Source organism: Hoplias malabaricus, chromosome X2, assembly GCF_029633855.1.
Source record: "Hoplias malabaricus isolate fHopMal1 chromosome X2, fHopMal1.hap1, whole genome shotgun sequence".
NCBI classification, from domain to species: Eukaryota; Metazoa; Chordata; class Actinopteri; order Characiformes; family Erythrinidae; genus Hoplias; species Hoplias malabaricus.
Genome location: NC_089819.1, coordinates 1,037,139 through 1,054,821, shown reverse-complemented (window position 1 = coordinate 1,054,821; position 17,683 = coordinate 1,037,139). Strand labels below are relative to the sequence as shown.

General features: G+C 38.5%; 2 protein-coding genes across 4 annotated transcripts; both read left to right on the top strand.

Moving 5' to 3' along the window:
- Positions 1-346: 346 nt before the first annotated feature.
- LOC136676740 (zinc finger protein 408-like) lies at positions 347-5,968 on the top strand. 3 transcript variants are annotated; one of them, XM_066653941.1, is made up of 5 exons: positions 347-454; positions 2,297-2,511; positions 2,617-2,684; positions 2,888-3,156; positions 3,867-5,968. In XM_066653941.1, coding segments are annotated over exons 1-5 (2,277 nt in total). In that variant the 5' UTR covers positions 347-453; the 3' UTR covers positions 5,591-5,968. The 3 variants fall into 3 exon arrangements, with proteins under 3 accessions (XP_066510038.1, XP_066510040.1, XP_066510037.1); XM_066653943.1 differs by lacking the exon at positions 347-454 and having other exon boundaries at positions 1,078-2,484; XM_066653940.1 differs by lacking the exon at positions 347-454 and having other exon boundaries at positions 1,078-2,511.
- A 3,029-nt stretch (positions 5,969-8,997) lies between these two features.
- LOC136676588 (prothrombin-like) lies at positions 8,998-17,257 on the top strand. The gene is made up of 14 exons (XM_066653691.1): positions 8,998-9,157; positions 9,286-9,443; positions 9,831-9,855; positions 10,613-10,684; positions 12,285-12,390; positions 12,507-12,637; positions 13,132-13,443; positions 13,660-13,767; positions 14,635-14,758; positions 14,893-15,060; positions 15,452-15,625; positions 15,877-16,055; positions 16,189-16,259; positions 16,531-17,257. The coding sequence occupies exons 1-14, from the start codon at positions 9,070-9,072 to the stop codon at positions 16,684-16,686; spliced, it is 1,872 nt and encodes a 623-aa protein (XP_066509788.1). The 5' UTR covers positions 8,998-9,069; the 3' UTR covers positions 16,687-17,257.
- Positions 17,258-17,683: the final 426 nt, after the last annotated feature.

The following is a 17,683-nucleotide window of genomic DNA, read 5'->3' as shown; positions in this document are numbered from 1 at the left end:
ACTCCGACACCTCTCTTTCATTATGGTGCATTTGAACGGAACACATAATGTCGGAACCAAGAGAGATATGAAAATAGCTTCCAGGGGAAGAATCGGACGGGTGCAATGACTAAATCCCAAATGGACATCTACTGCCTACGCAGTGCAAAATATAGGTTATGATAGAACGGATTCTACGTTCAAACAATGAATACAGCATCTAACAAAACTCTTTATATAATCGGCCATACGTACACATGACTCAGCTGAAGAATTTGTGCTTAATTTGCGTGTACAAGCCACAGTTTATTGACTCGTTATGTGCACTACCTAGGGATCAGGAAGCGGATTGCGATCGAGCCCATGATGTTGCAATGACGGCGGTTGTTGATTTGAGAAGTATGTTTTTCACGGAGATTCTACAGGATAAAGAAAGACGTTCGGGTGCCGAAACAGAGAAGAAACACAACTCTGAGTTGGTTGGAATTAAACCTTCGTGCCATAAATGTGAATTACCATGTAAACCGTGCCAAATCGGTCATATCCGAGCAGATAGTTAGCTAGCATCTGGCTGATATTCCCGTAGATTTTTTTCCCCCAGAGCAACAACCTGAAAAAACAAAACAAAGATTTTTATGATAATAGCATATGTTATATTTCTGAGACGCCATGTTGTAGTTTGGCAGATGTTTGAACGGCTTGTGATGGTGTGAACATAATTGTAACATCTGCTACATGGCTCATATTTAGATGAGAATTCCTGCATAAATTCTGTTTATTTGGTGAATTTTGCAGATTGGGCAAACATCACATAACATTTGCACCAAATCTGTTAAATTCAGCAAAGACACTCATTTAAGAACTAATGTTCTTGCAGCTGAATGCAGTTAAATACTAAAAGATATATATATTTTCTTTTTTAATTTAATGAAGATTATTGCTGCAGAAGGACTTTATACTTATACTCTAATTTCAGAGCAAATATTGGATGAGCAAATCAAAGCTTTTGGCCATATATTTTGTATAAGACATATTCCTCAAACCACATCCCGCTTTAGCAACATGTGGAAATAGAGAACGAGACCTTCTGTTGAATTTAAATGTGTGCATAAAACGCTGTACATATAGTACACGGTGAGATAATATTTTCAATTGTACTTTAAATATATTCTTCCCCTCCATGTTGGTCCTCCTCTCACATCTTGGGGGAAAAAGGCACATAACTATGGTTTTCACCGAAAGTCATACCAAGGATATTTAGATGGTACCCCATGGCTACATGGTTAAAGATTGTAGTACACTGTAACACGCATATTTTTGAATCTTTCTCGAGGCAGGGTTCAACATGCAAATTCTTCACATCATTGCATATGGAATATGTGCTCCCATCAAAACTGAGCCGTTTCCAAAATTGCACAATTCAATCATCCCTTACTTAATGCTAGTAAAACTTCCAGCTCAAGAAATCTAGTTGCTTTTATATTTTGTGCTGATGGGCTAATAAGTTCAGTGTCACGAGGAAAATGTTAGAAACCTACAGAAGAGTACATTTGAAAATATTAAATTGGTCATAGTTTCGTAGAAAATTATTTCTATGTTAATGAAACCAGTACATAATTTACCCTGATAGGTTTTCATGCGCAATAAAATGCTGTATTAGCAAAGTAAGCGACCCTGTAAGATGAATCTGTGTTAAAAACGGCAGAATAGTTCTTAACTGTTATTTAGAATTATTTTAACATCCCCATCAAGTCTTTGATTAAAGCGTTACAAACTCATGTCTGATTTACATTACTATATATTATTTCCAATATATTTCTACACCTTCATGCTGCACGTGCTAGTCTATGAATTCACAATTAGTCACTGTCTCTGTGTTCAATTACACTCTGCCGCTGACCTGCAGCTTGAACGCCCTGGTAATCGGGATTCGTTCCATAGGTCTATGATGTAAAAACATCCTGGCTGGCTGAAGATTTTTGGAAAGCTGCAGTTTCAAGGTGGAAACAGTCCACCATGGCATAGGCTGCGTATTTTGTGCATGACATGTTGGATATTGGAGTATATACTGCTCATGTCTGAATTACACATTCTCAGTAAACAGTATTCCAGCCCCATTTTCACTCTATTTAAATCTGAAACTTTGTAATGGAGCACTCATGAGAGCAAAATTATTTTAAACAATTCAGTCTTAGCATCAGTACTCAGAATAGCAGATAGGGCTTATATAGTGAGCAAATGTTATAATGTTATATCCTTTCAGACTATATTAGTTATGAAAAACTGTGTATATATTGTATGTGTCACATTTACTCAGTGGCTACAGGCACAGAGGATGAAGACGTGATTGATGACATGAAGGAATCTTTCCATAATGTGCTGAGGCTGGTGCCTCGTGGGCTGGCCCTAGGACCATCTCTGGCTAAAGATGGGCAAATAGGGTTGTGGAGTGTAGGATGGGCATTACAGAATGGAACAGTCCTGGAGGTGGAGGAACCAAACCAAGTAAATTACATTGGGAAAATTGAGATGGTACAGTATAAGTGTACATGCTCCTTTGTATAAGGTCATGCCATTTCAAGAGAGTAATAAAAAAATAGCACAATGATACCAAAACCTTGATTTTGCATGTTTCAGGGAGCTAAAGGAGAAATGTGCCAGAAAGTATCTCAAGGACACACATTGGACAGAACGTACTGGATGAAGTATGATATCTGCACATGGTTCTTTGTTGGTGAAATTAATCAGAATTACTATAATCTGAATTAAAAAATGTAAAATATATGTTCTTAAAACATTGAGGTCATTAGTAAACTACCTGGATACCGCGCTTAAGTTTCATATATTTGTGATATTGATTGTAGATAAGTTTCAGTGAGTTTATTGGGTTTGATTTCCCCCTCTGCAGGTTTGCATGTAGTGCTCCAAGTGCAGATGAAAGGAATGTCCTTTTGCAAAAAGTGGATGGAAAGCTCTGTCTCAGGACCTGCAAAGATATCAATCGAGGTACAGAGCTCCTGGTCTGGGATGATCACCATGATTTTTCTTTTGAGCCTGTGGAGCTGGAAGAGGAGTCTGATACCATAACAGAGAAAATCTCCAAAGAAGGTGGAATGATGATGTCAGAAAATGAATCCCTACACTCTGGTCACACAGAAGAGAATACTACGTGCACAGGTATGGATTGTAAAGCATTTGTTGCATAAAAAATATTATGAGTCATTTGTGAAATAGAATATTTATTTCAAAGGCAACACACCCTCTTAAATTGTGTTTTTATTTTTTGGTCACTATTAAATAGAAAAATAAGATTTTCCTCAGTCACAGTCTCAAGGACATTATACTGTTTAGCCACAATATTAAGATCACCTCCTAATTTCAGAGACGATATTATTTGGGTGGTGAATCAATGTCAGTGCTGCAGGGACATTGATGAGGTGGTGGTGTGTTGTTGTGTGTTCTGTTGGTACGAGTGGATCAAACACAGCAGTGCTGCTGGAGTTTTTAAACACCATGCCTCTCACTGTCCATTCTATTTGACACGTGTCTCTTTAATCCACCCTGTAGATGTAAAGTCAGAGACAGTAGCTCTGTCTGTTGCTGCACAGTTTGTATTATTTATCCTTTATTTCTTCATCAGCGTTCATTGGACATTCGCCACAGGATGCCATTGTCTGGATAATTTTGGTTGGTGGACTATTCTAGCAGTGGCACTGAGGGTTTTAAAACTCCAGCAGCACTGCTGTGTCTGTTCCACTTGTATCAGCACTTCCAAGAATGAGCATATAAATTTACAATTGCATGAAAAAGTTGCCATATAGTTGTCCTCTGCTGTCCTCAAACTGTTTTAAATAACATTTAAAATCTGGCATTTGTATATCTCTTAGCAAAATTGCTGAAGAACAAGCACCTGGATGAGAATAAAGGAGAGGCACTTGAAAGATGTAGGATACCACTAACCTGCAAATCAGACGAGAGTCCTGCACACTCTCCTCAGACCTGCACATCTAGCGATCTGAAGCAAAAAACAGTGGATTCAATTAGTATTGGGGACCAAGGCAACAATTCTGAATCCGCAGAGCAGCAACAGATTAGAGGAGCTTTAGCCTCTACTGTGAAAAAGAATCTGGCAAAAGAAACTAGCACAAAAAATGGACAAGTATTTGACAAGAGCTCTGTCCAGAGAGAGAATGTCCACTCGGATGAGAAGGCTGATGAAGGGTCTGGTAAAATGCAAAAAAGAAGGGAAAGTTCTCCAGATGTTTTTAATTTCAGGATACGAGATCGAAAACACAAGTGTGACCAGTGTGCCAAGTGCTTTTTTCAACTGTGCCATCTAAAGAAGCACAAGTTCACACACTCAGGGCTAAAGCCATATACTTGTAAGGAATGTGGGAAAAACTACAGCTCCCAGGAGAGTTATCAAGCCCATTTGCTCATGCATCGTGGCCAGCGACCTTTCAAATGTCAGCAATGTGATAAGAGTTACGGCCTCAAACGTGACCTCAGAGAGCACCAGGTGCTGCATACGGGCCAGAAGCCCTTCACCTGTGACATCTGTGGAATATCATTTTCTCGCCGGCCATCGTTACACATCCACAGGGAAACCCATAGAGCCAAAGAGGCAGGTTACAAGGCACCAAAGATAAAATGTCCCAAGTGTGACAAGGAGCTGGCTAATTTTGGCTCTCTTCGGAATCACATGCGGCTGCACACGGGTGAACGGCCATTTGTTTGCACACACTGTGGCAAAACCTTTCGCCAGCGGGGGAATTTGCAGGGCCACCTGCGCCTTCACACCGGAGAGAAGCCGTACCGATGCAAGCACTGTGACCAATGCTTCTCTCAGTTGCCTGAACTGCGCAGGCACCTCATTTCCCACACAGGTGAGGCATTCCTATGCCCCATGTGTGGCAAATCCTTACGTGACCCTCATACACTCCGGGCCCATGAGCGCCTGCACACTGGTGACAGGCCCTACAAGTGTGAGCTGTGTGGGAAAGGGTACACAATGGCAACCAAACTGCGCAGGCATATGAAATCCCACTTGGAGGAAAAGCCACACAGGTGCGAAATCTGTGGAAACAGATATACACTAATGCAGAGTCTGCAGCGCCATCTACAGTCACATACAAAAGAGACAGAGACTGGACATGCAGGGCCAGCCAGAGGGCGACCTCGGAAATTGCCACAGAGAGAGAGTGGGCAGTCGGGGTATCGTCATGTTAAGGAGAAAGGAAAGCAGAGTCTGGTTGGTTCTCAGGCCGTTGGGGACCGCAGTGTGGTGCATCACTCAGAAGAAATCATTTTCGGTTGCAGACCATCCCAAGAGTCTGGCATTGGGGCAGGAACAAAAGAAGCCATAGAACAAATTGAGCTCAGTGAGGACATTGTGGGAATTATTGTGTCAAATGGCAGTGCAGATTGTATTGTTATTCAAGAGCAAGATGCTAATACTAAGTGTGTAGTATTTCAAAATGGGGAAGAGAATGCTGAATGTATTGTTTTAAAAAACAAGATTTATAACAGTAGTACGGTTATATTGCAGGGCCCTGATCATTTAAACTCAGTGGCAGAGACCGTTGAAATAGAGTCGTCAGTCCAAGACTGAATATGTTTAAAGAATCTGGATTTCCAAACGAAGAATAACAACAAAATATATTAATGTTACGAAAACTACTCAGAAGTTTATTTGGGTTTATTCAGTCAGTTGATTTTAAGGTTATTCAGCTGTGGAAACATTTGCGGTAAAGATGTGTAAATATTGACTCATCTGCCCACTGAAACTAGTGTCATCACTGTTTGTACCAGATCTGTACAGACCCTTTGCTCAAAACAGAACACTGAAAGATATATTCCAGGAAAGTACTATGATTACAAGTGAATATATATAATGACTCAAAGTCATGGCTTATTTGCACTTGTTACTCTTTTGTAATTATCACAAAACTGTAAATATCTTTTCAGAATTAAAGAAACTGAGGAAGATGGGATCCAAAGAAGTGTTACTGACATTCCTTTTTCAAATATGGAGCCTGATTTTCTCCATTTACTGCTGTCTTTCAATCATAAGTTAATTAAATATTATTTATTTGCTGCAGACACTTTTGGTGATCTACAACATTGTGAATGACTCTCAGGAAGTCATAATTTTTTAAAATAATCTGTGAACTATATGTTTACCAACTCCACGGTTTTCCAAATGTTTTCCATCATAGATGCACACGATAAAGAATTTTGCTTGGTTTTTCTAATTGCTTGTCTGAATATCAGTGTGCTTTTCACAGCAAATTTAATCCCAAAAGATTGGGTGTACTTATTTACTGGGGTGATTCATTTTCTGTTAAATGTGTTTCTTGTGTTAGTTATGCCACAAAAAGTATTAAATAGCTCTTATGAGTTGAAGTTAAATAGACAAATGTATGGTGTGAGACTTGTAAGTCACCAGATTAATGACAGGTTCTCAATACATGATTTAAGCCCAGATTTTCCAATTGAAGAATTGAAGTTTTTGCCAAAAAATCCTCAAGTCAGAGGAGAAAGTTTGCTTAGAGGCCATTCAAATCTATGTTGCACCTATCTGAAAGATACAATTTGAGATCTTGCTGAGTGATCAACAAAGCCTCTCAAATGCCAGACAAACATCTGGACCCGACAGCAGTTCTGTATCCGGTAGCGTGAAAAGTGTTGTGACTGGCAGTAAATGCGGTGATAAGCTACAACCAATTACAACTGGAGACGGGGTGAGGGGAAAGCAGAGGGAGGAGTTACAGCAGGCATCCACATTACATTTTAATTGCAGAAATATTTATAAATGATCTCAGACACTCTGTGTAGAACAGACAGTCCCTGTGTGCCCTTGTTTATTTTCTCCTCCATATCCTTTTTTGCTGCAAATCGACACAAATTGTTTCTAGAATTTCCTTTTGGATGAAATATATTTCTATTTCTAACATGTTTTCATAACAAAATTGGAGACCAGACACACAGGGGGTTCCTCATAGTGAAAGATCAAGTAATTTGTGACCCAAATCATAGTGTGCAAATTATACCTCCTGATTACAAGAAAAGTAATAGTGTACTGTGAGGAATACAACAATCTCAAGACTCTAAGAAGATCAATATAATCAGCTGCAACAAGAACAAACATTGTTTTGCTAGGAAAAGTAAATTAATCCCAATAACACAATTCTTCAAGATGACCTCTGTCAAGGAAAGCAGTAAGAATTTCTCTGCAATAGACAATTCTAGTGAAAATGTACTAGTGTTTAATATGTTGATTAAGCCCATATTTGAGTGTACCCGGGATCGTTGGGAACTCCAGCCTATGGATATTTTCACATAGTTGGTCGACATACCAACTTATGTTATTTGATAGTATGAGGAAAGTGGAGCACCTGGTGGGAAACCATTCTTTTATTTCATTTTATAAATGTAATGTTAAGTTTAGTGAGTGTGTGAGCGAATGTGTGAGCATGTGTCACCCTGTGAAGTACTGGCGCTCCCTCTAGGGTGTGTTCCTGCCTTGCGCCCAATGATTCCGGGTAGGCTCCAGACCCACTGTGACCCTGAACTGGATAAGCGGTTACTGACAATGAATGAATGAATAATGTTCAATTTAAATATATACCCACAATACATGCTGAGCCAGTAAACCACTGTGTGACTTCACCTTTTAATTACACTTATTTTATTGCTTTGAAACTAAGAATATATTTGTTGTAGTTTGTAAGGGGAAAATTTGCACATGTAAGTGAAATGTGGACTTATCTGGCCACAGCACACTTTTACATGGTCTTTCAGACCAACTGAGATGATTTCATCTTGTCTCGTCTTGCCTGTAAGAGGGCTCAAAGGTCATGCACAGTCAAACATGTCCTACACAAACTGAGATTTGACTGTTTACTCTTTTTACTCCATTTACAATATTGTAGAATATTCCATGGATTTTTGTGGGTCCTGAGTCAATCCGGACTCATAGAGGGCTCACTATTTAAACTAAAAATCTAGACAGCAACAATAACAATTCCTCCTGTTGGCTCATATACAAAAGTGTGTCAATGAATTTACCATTCATGTGATTTGGGTATGTGTTGGTGATTAGGTTTTAACCGTTCTCAGCACTGGTCAGGCCAATCCCTGCTCTGTTCACTTGTTCACTATGCCCTGTTAAATGCATAATAAGACCACCCTTGGGTCTCATGAAACCTTTGAAGATGCTACAATATTGTATATGACAGGTGGTGAAAGACGTAATTACTTGCATTGCAAAGTTTTAACTGTTTGACTAGTCCCTCCTGAAAACAATGTTACTTGAATGTTCTATAAACATTCATTCATTCATTATCTGTAACCCTTATCCAGTTCAGGGTCGCGGTGGGTCCAGAGCCTACCTGGAATCATTGGGCGCAAGGCGGAAATACACCCTGGAGGGGACGCCTGTTCTACAAACATTTCCTTTTTATTTTGTGATTACATTGTGCCCCAAATTCTTATTTCCTTTCTATTTGCAAAATAGTCAAGTTGGTACGTGAAACCATTGAAAACGTCTTTGTCACAGATGTGAATCACAGATGTGTGTGTGTTTTACTGCATTTTGCACAATGTCCCAACACTTCCAGAAATGGTATATTTAGATTACACTTTAGTGCCTCTTGCCTTTTTTAGTGCTTTCTTCCATTTAGTGTATGCTACATATTCCTTTGGTTTAGTTTAGATTAGCAATCCACAAATCTGTAACACTGCACAAGACACAGATTTTATAGGCTAAGAAATAATGCTGACACACAGGCAATACCCTATTTTACAAGATATGCCATGTTTGCTTACAGTTAAATAAAAATCTGTCTCAATGTTTGATTCACATCACACTAAACATCCATAAAGAATGTTCTAGAGTGTCCTAAGTTTGTCCTGGAACATCAGGGTTGAATCACTGTTTAGAGTGATAGGAGCTGGGACAGAATCTCTGTTCTCTTTTGAACTCCAGTAGTTCAATATTAACTCGAGAGTAGCAGTGGTAGGACTTTGGGGGGTTTGCTAGCAGCTCTGTGTGATGTTCCCGGTCTTAATAAAATTGTAGCCACAGTAATGGGTCTAAGGATGGGAGCAGTACTAGCACCTCTCCTTCTTACACTTCTCCTTGGCCAAGTGCTCCAGATTTCGTTTTGCTATGATGGTGAGGATAACTTTTATGACTTATGTAGAATATTGTACCATGGGAATGTACATGGAATGTTCAGATTGGGGATAGTAGATATGTAATATTTGTATGTTGCATGTTGGTTTGTATTTCTTTTTTGATAGTTTTTATCGATGGAAAGAAGGCATCTCAGGTTATCAGAGTGAGAAGAGCAAATACACCATTTGAGGAGCTGAAGCAGGGAAATTTGGAAAGGGAATGTGTGGAGGAGATCTGCAGCCATGAGGAGGCTCGAGAGGTTTATGAACAAACGGATAAAACAGTGAGTTGCACTCTATACAGATACTCTATACATTCTGTACTCTTTATAGATACAGTAATAAGATGCCTACATGTGCAACACAGCACTCTTACCATATTATTTACTGTAAAAGATCAAAAGGAGAAAGCAAAGCACTTATGTTAAATTAAATGTTTAATATAATTGTAAAATAATAATGTCATATTTGTACATACATTACATTTTCATACATAACTGCTGTGTCAAAATGTAAGAGTACCTAAAGCTAAATGTGTATCTAAAGCTAATGTGTAACTCTCATTTAAATGCAGTATTTTGTTTCATGAATGTATCACAGAACAACCAGTATTTTTATAGTGTTATAACAATCTTATATTTTATATTATTTTTTTATTTGTTTATTTTTAGACTCAGTTCTGGGAGAAATACTTAGGTAAGGCATTAAACTTAAACTTCCCTACGTGCAGCAATGTCAGCTGTGAACACAATTTGTGTAAATATGCAATATTGAACCAGGAGCAAAGGGCACATTTTCACCAGCTTTTTACAAAAATCAAAGTCCTAAGCCTTGGTAGTCAATTTCAATGAGTCCTTGTAGGCAGTTAATCTGTGCCAGCACTTCTACTATCAGCTAATACCAAGATACAATGCTAGTTTAACTGTGTGAAAAATAAAACTGTATGCAAACAGAACAAAAGGGAATACCCCACAAAGAAGCTATGATGGCTAACCATGAATAAATGTATGGACCACAAAGCATCTCGCTGGCAGAATGAAAACTACTCACTACTACTTTTCACGTTTAATTAAAACAGTTTTAATAATTTAGTAACTATTTTATTTAGTTACACTTTAATGTGATTTCATATGAAACATGCTCATATGTGTTCAGAGACTCCTCTTAATGAATCATTTTAGTTACAATGTCCAGTCATATACTGTATAAAACTATTCATGCAATGTAAATTTTTTATTAAATTTTGATTATAAATCACTGATGGGCTCAGGCCTACAGGTTAACTTTGCTAATTGTTTAAGTAATGATTAGACGCCAAGAAACAATGCACATATTGGACCAATTTACATAGTCACTAGAGCTTCTCTGAATTGTTCTGTCCAGGATAATGGACCATAATATAGTTGCATGTCTTTTCCTTTATTGCTCTCTTCTATTGCTTTCTCCCCAACAGCTTGTTCCGGCACCACACTAAGGAGAAATGCAGACACAGCAAGCAAAATTCGAACTTGTGTGCATAGCAAAGGTAAGCACAGGATGTCCACACTTTCATTAATGTATGTATTATGTAATTGCCTTTCATAAAAACTTATTTTAGAGTAAAGGGTATATGTTAGTACAACCCCAATTCCAATGAAGTTAGGACGTTGTTTAAAACATAAATAAAAACAGAATACCATGATTTGCAAATGCTTGTCAACTTATATTCGACTGAAAGACAAGATATTTAATGTTCAAATGGATAAACTATTTTTTTTGGAAAATATTCACTCATTTTAAATTTGACATCCAAAAGAGTTGGCACAGGGGCATTTACCACTGTGTTACATCACCTTTCCTTTTGACAATACTTAATAAGCGTTTGGGAACAGAGGACACTAATTGTTGAAGCTTTGTAGGTGGAATTCTTTCCTATTCTTGCCTGATGTACAACTTCAGTTGCTCAATAGTCCGGGGTCTCCGTTGTCGTATTTTGCGCTTCATAGTGCGCCACACATTTTCAATGGAAGACAGGTCTGGACTGCAGGCAGGCCAGTCTAGTACCCGCACTCATGACTCTACGAAGCCATGCTGTTGTAAGACGTGCAGAATGTAGCTTGACATTGTCTTGCTGAAATAAGCAGAGATGTCCCTGAAACCACAGTACACTTTTCCACTTTGCATCAGTCCATCTCAGATGAGCTCAGGCCCAGAGAAGCCGGCAGCATTTCTGGGTGTTGTTCATAGATGGCTTTCCGTTTGCATGTTAGAGTTTTAACTTGCACTAGTAGATGGAGTGACAAACTGTGTTCACTGACAGTGGTTTTCTGTAGCGTTCCTGAGCCCATGTGGTAATATCCGTTACAGAATGATGAGGTTTTTAATGCAGTGCCGCCTGAGGGATCGAAGGTCACAGGCATTCAGTGTTGGTTTTTGGCCTTGCCACCTACTTGCAGAGATTTCTCCAGATTCTCTGAATCTTTTGATGATATTATGGACTGTAGATGATGAAATTCCTAAATTGAGTTGAGAAACATTGTTCTTAAACTGTTTGAAGTTTTGCTCACGCAGTTGTTCACAAAGTGGTGAACCTTACCTCTTCCTTGCTTGTGAATGACTGAGGCCTTCGGGGTTTCTCCCTTTATACCCAGTCATGACACTCACCTGTTTCCAATTAACCTGTTCACCTGTGGAATGTTCCAAACAGATGTATTTTGAGCATTCCTCAACTTTCCCAGTCTTTTTTTTGCCCCTGTCCCAACTCTTTTTCCCAACTCAAGTTGCAGGCCTACAATTAAAAATGAGTGAATATTTTCAAAAAAACAATGAAGCTGATCAGGTTGAACATATATAAATAAATATCTTGTCTTTGTAGTGCATCCAATTGAATATAGGTTGAAAAGGATATTCAAATCATCGTATTCTGTTTTTATTTATGTTTTACAAAATGTCCCAAATTAATTGGAATTGGGGTTGTAGCTCTGAATGAACAGTTCTTTGTTTAAGATCTCCTCAGCCAACCTAACATTCCATTGACAAACATAGAGAACCAATAATACTATTCTTAAATAAATTTAAGTCAAGTAACTCACAGTTTTTGCTGCCGATGTCTGCTACTTTACTACTGGTCTGTTTTTGCTGCACAGATGAATGCTATCTTGATATTGGCCAAGGCTACACGGGTAATGTGAGCACCACTGTTTCGGGAAGGAGATGTCAATACTGGAAAAGCAAGTTTCCCCACAAAATCACGTACGTACTATTCATTACGGATTTAACCATCACAACTACTACATTTTTGTTTCATGATTTACTTCTGAGTTTTTGTTGCCCTGCTTATCGAGTAATTCATTGTTCTACGTTCCCAGTGAGGTTAATGTAACGGAGTTGAAACTTCCAGAGAATTTCTGCAGGAACCCAGACAAGAGCCCTAGTGGACCCTGGTGCTTCACCAGTGACCCCACTGTTAGGAGAGAGAAATGCGCTGTTCCAAAATGTGGTACTGACTGTACAGCACACATCACTCAGGAGGCTGAATACCCAAAGCATATGGATATTGTGCAATGAGTGGATGGCTTTTGCAGTTTTCTAGATCCAGTGCACTTCGGCTAGTGATTGAAAGCTTTTAGCTTTTGACCTTTAGCTAAGGAATTATGCCTGAAAAATGAGTGGGGTATTCAGTGAAAATCTGTTTAGTTATATTTTTCAATAAAAATTTCATTGATTTTTTTTTTATGTTTCTAAATCAAATATTTTTATTTTTACTGTTGTAAATTAAATGGTGGTAGTATAGTAGCCATGCTAGTTTGCAACCAGTGATGTTCAGGACACTGCCAAATTGACTATTAACTGCATGGTTGTGGTCTGTTTTAATTCACTTTATAGCTTATTAGCTGCAATATATTTTACTGATCATTCTGCAAAACCTTTTTAATTTTTTGATGCTATCAGGGATGTGAGCAAAATTCAGCTGTTGGTTTCCACTGCCCTCAGGTGAGACCTTAAAACCTGTTCCAACTGTCCCAGTAAAGACGGTTTCTGATGTCTACCATAAGACCGACTGTATTACTGGCTCTGGGGAGACCTACACTGGAGATCTATCTGTGACTCTGCGTGGCCACACCTGCCTGGACTGGAGCTTCCACAAGGTAAAAACCCTGAGTGCAGGGAAGGAATTCAAACCAGAGGTGCAACTGGTGAAAAACCACTGCAGGAACCCCGATGGAGATCTGGAAGGACCATGGTGCTACGTGAAGACAGCTACCGGAAACATTACCATTGATTACTGCGACTTAGAATTGTGTGGTGAGCACTGTACTCTCTTAAGGTGAAGCATCTGTTCAAAAATAAAACCGGTAAATAATAGACAAACTGGTAAATAACTGCTTTAATCAGAAAATGTGTTGCATAATGCAGCTATGTTCCTTGACATGCTGTGATTATTTGTCATTTTAAATAGATTGCATTGCATGTTTACTGAATACTAACCAGAGGCTCTCAAACAACACATTTGTTTTCCAGATGCTCCTTTGGAAGGCAAGGTGGAGGAGGATTCTGATCTAAAGAGGACAAGCGTTGGAGAGAGAAAGACATTCTTCAGCCCTCGCAGCTTTGGCCAAGGAGAACAGGGTAAGATCCTGCAGAACCTATTTATTTGTTCAGTTTACTATGTTTGTTTTCTCTTACATGCAAACACTGTGCAGTGTATTTCCCACAGAAATGTAGACCATATTGCCCATTCATATATGACTGAAAATATCACTGGCTGTGGGTTGCTGCTTTTATTTTGTTTGAGAAAACTTTGGCTCGAAATCTTTTGCTAAGCAAATTGGAGCATGTTATTGTCAAATATATTTGGAAGATATTTAAATCATTAATTCTACTCATTTGGGGAAGGTTTACCCATTCTTGGCAGCGGCATTACAATGAAAAGTACAAAATTATATTAAATAAATAAATATAAATCTTTATTATTTCTTATAGCATATTTTATACAGAAATGCAGCTCAAAGGACTTTACACACATTTTTTAAAAACGTAATTTCAATTCCAGTTTCCTCCCACATATTTTTCCCAATGTATAGAGAAAACACAACTTCCAAAAACACATTGGTAGATGGATTGGCTACTCATACGTGTCCATAGGTGTGAGTGAATGTGTGAGTGTATGTTGCGCTGTGAAGGATTGACGCCCCCTTCAGGGTGTGTTCCTGCCTTATGCCCAGTGATTCTAGGTAGGCCCCAGATACACTGTGACCCTGAACTGGATAAGCGGTTACAGCCATTGAATGAATGAATGAATGAATGAATAAATAAAATTATAATTAAAGTATACCGAAATCACCCCAAAAAGATAGAACAGAACTTCCACAGCACATTAATTTCACAGCAGCACAGCAGGTAAGATTGCAAATTTAATTTTTATAAATCTCAGCTAATCTAGCAAAAATAAAATCTTCTGTACAAGTCATTTCTTTTGTCCTTGGTTGTTTTCAGAATGTGGAGTGCGCCCTCTGTTTGAGAAAGTCAGCAAAGAGGATGGAACTGAGATTGAGCTCCTTAAATCATATAGTAAAAGAATTGTGGGAGGAGTTACTGCTGAAGTGGGAAGTGCACCATGGTAATTACAAATTTTATGGGTTTTTTTTTTTATGGGTGTAAATAAAAACAAAGTTGCTCTTAAGTTAATATGGTATTTATAAATTATACGGTACATAGTGTATATGGTAAGTTACTTGATTTGATGTTTCACAGGCAAGTGATGCTGTTTAAGCGCAGTCCTCAGGAGCTGCTCTGTGGAGCCAGTTTGATCAGTGATGAGTGGATCCTCACAGCTGCCCACTGCATCCTCTACCCACCATGGAATAAGAACTTTACTGTTGATGATATTCTTGTCCGCCTTGGAAAACACTATCGTGCTAAGTGAGCGTTTTAAGTAATATAAAAAGTACTTTGAAGACTTTTTGATTGATGCCAGTCTTACTGCCTGATAAATAACAAGAACCAACAAGCATTTACAAACTTAACAGCTGATACGTATTTTTATTGTAAACAGTTAGTGCAGCATAGTGGGTATTAACAATGCTGTTTACAAACCACAGGGCAGTTTGTTTGTCACTCTACCATTAAGTCTCTTTAAGCACAACACTTAACACAGTCTGTGTCTACATCTGTAACATTAGTAAACTATATCACTAGTCACTCTGTGCTAAGAACGTCTGATATATACGTGTAAACAACTTTCTATGATAAAGAATAACTGCGAGTGGCCATTTTGTGTGTACAGACCTTGACTGTCATCTCTATGATTTAGGTATGAGAGGGGCACTGAGAAGATTGTAGCAATTGATGAGATCATTATTCATCCCAAATATAACTGGAAAGAGAATCTGAACAGAGACATTGCTCTGCTGCACATGAAGAAACCTGTCACCTTCACAAGTGAGATCCACCCTGTCTGCCTGCCCACCAAAAGCGTTGCAAACCTGTAAGGCTTCTTTTTACAGCTGCACAGATTTATGTTGCAGGCTACAGCATAATTGCTGTTGCATTAATACACTGTAAACATGATGCTATTAACTTTTTGATAGTGTTTTTTTTTCTCTGTTTAACCAACACTATCCAGTGCATTAAAAGTGTAGACGAATCAGGGGTCTGGGATGAAATGACTGAGGTGCTTTTTCCCGATATTTAATTGCGGACAATAACCAATTGCCTTTCTGTGTGTCCTGAATGTAGATTGATGTCTGAGGGCTTTAAGGGCCGTGTGACAGGCTGGGGGAACCTAAAAGAATCATGGACCTCTAACCCTCAGAACCTGCCCGCTGTGCTTCAGCAGATCCACCTACCCATTGTCAACCAAGACACCTGCCGCAAATCCACTTCTATTCGAGTCACTGACAACATGTTCTGTGCAGGTGAGGGGACTGCATGTAATTTGTAAGATTTCTGTTGTAGCTTAAATCCAGTGTTTTACTACAGTTTAGGGATTTAAACGGCAATAAACCTTTTTCATTCAGCTCATGTTGTAATTGTGTGGTTTATTTTTAGGTTACAGCCCAGAAGACAGTCAGAGAGGTGATGCCTGTGAAGGAGACAGTGGGGGACCTTTTGTAATGAAGGTTGGAGAACGATTCTTAAAAGACAATTTCACTTAGTGCTGTTATTTTGTAGCTGTACAACACTCCTACACTCCCTCACTATACAATTTAAAACATTGTGTGAACATGTAATGAATGGACCAATAGAAATGCTCCAAAATTACATTGGGTTCCATAGAAAATTATGATTTCCTGCCCCTGTAAAGTTACTATTTTGGAGATACATTCTTTTCTTTGGATAGTGACAATTTATTTATTTATATATTAACATCTGCTTGAAACCTGCTTACAGAATCCTGATGATAAACGCTGGTACCAAATTGGTATCGTGTCCTGGGGTGAGGGCTGTGACAGGGACGGTAAATATGGATTCTATACTCACCTGTTCCGTATGCGCCGCTGGATGAGGAAGGTCATCGAAAAGTCAGATGCTGCCGATGACGACTGATGTCTCTGTTAATACAAAAATGGTCAAAGAAATCTCTCTTCAGGATTTTGTCCAAATGATAATAAAATGTAATTATTTTCAAGTTGTATCATGTGCTTTCTTAAAGTCCCCCTCATCATCACCCCTAAAAAAAGACTTATACTTCAAATTACATGTTTAAAATAAATTCCAAGAAATATGTACAATCTAATGCTTTAAAAGTAGCTTAGTCCTTGCTTCTTTCTCCACCTACCCCACTGCTGCTTGCCTGCAACTCAAAAGCCCCATCCTGCAAATGGATGGGATTGGTTATTTGGGTTTATTGTGAAAGTTACAGATCTGTTTCAAAGAAGAATGCTCAGCTGTAGTACTGCCTTTGTATATTTTCTTTGTGCTAAATTAAAAACCAAAAATGGTATTGTCTGTTTGTTGTGCACATAATGCTGTGCCTTTAAAATATACTTTGGTAACAATGCCATATCTAAAGTATCCTTTCTAATATCAGAAGTATACAATATAGGGAATACCACTGAAATTGTTGTGTGTGCACTTATGCATAACTCCTGGCCTTGTACAAAGTCAAATAAAACTCTTCATGCAAGATATTTTTCCCAATGTATAGAGAAAATTATATACATGTACCTTTGTTTCCCTTCCTGCTGGACTTTCTGTGTTTGTGTTTGATAACATGTTCACAGGGGATATTATTATCTTAATATGTATGCCAAGCCAGAGATAATCCTTCATATAATTGTACATAACATAAAAAACACAAAAATGTAGCTCATTTATGGATCTATACACCAATCTGCCAAAACATTACAATGACCTAATTTGTACACTGCAATTAATAAGCTCCCCTCATCACACAGGAGTAGTTTGTATAAATGCAAATAACAATTGTTGGCCATCTGTTGTCCTGTATTTTTATAAGTCCCCTTTCATACTGTTCTTCAATGGTCAGGACCCCCAGAAGACCACCACAGTGCAGGTATTACTTGGCTGGTGGATCATTCTC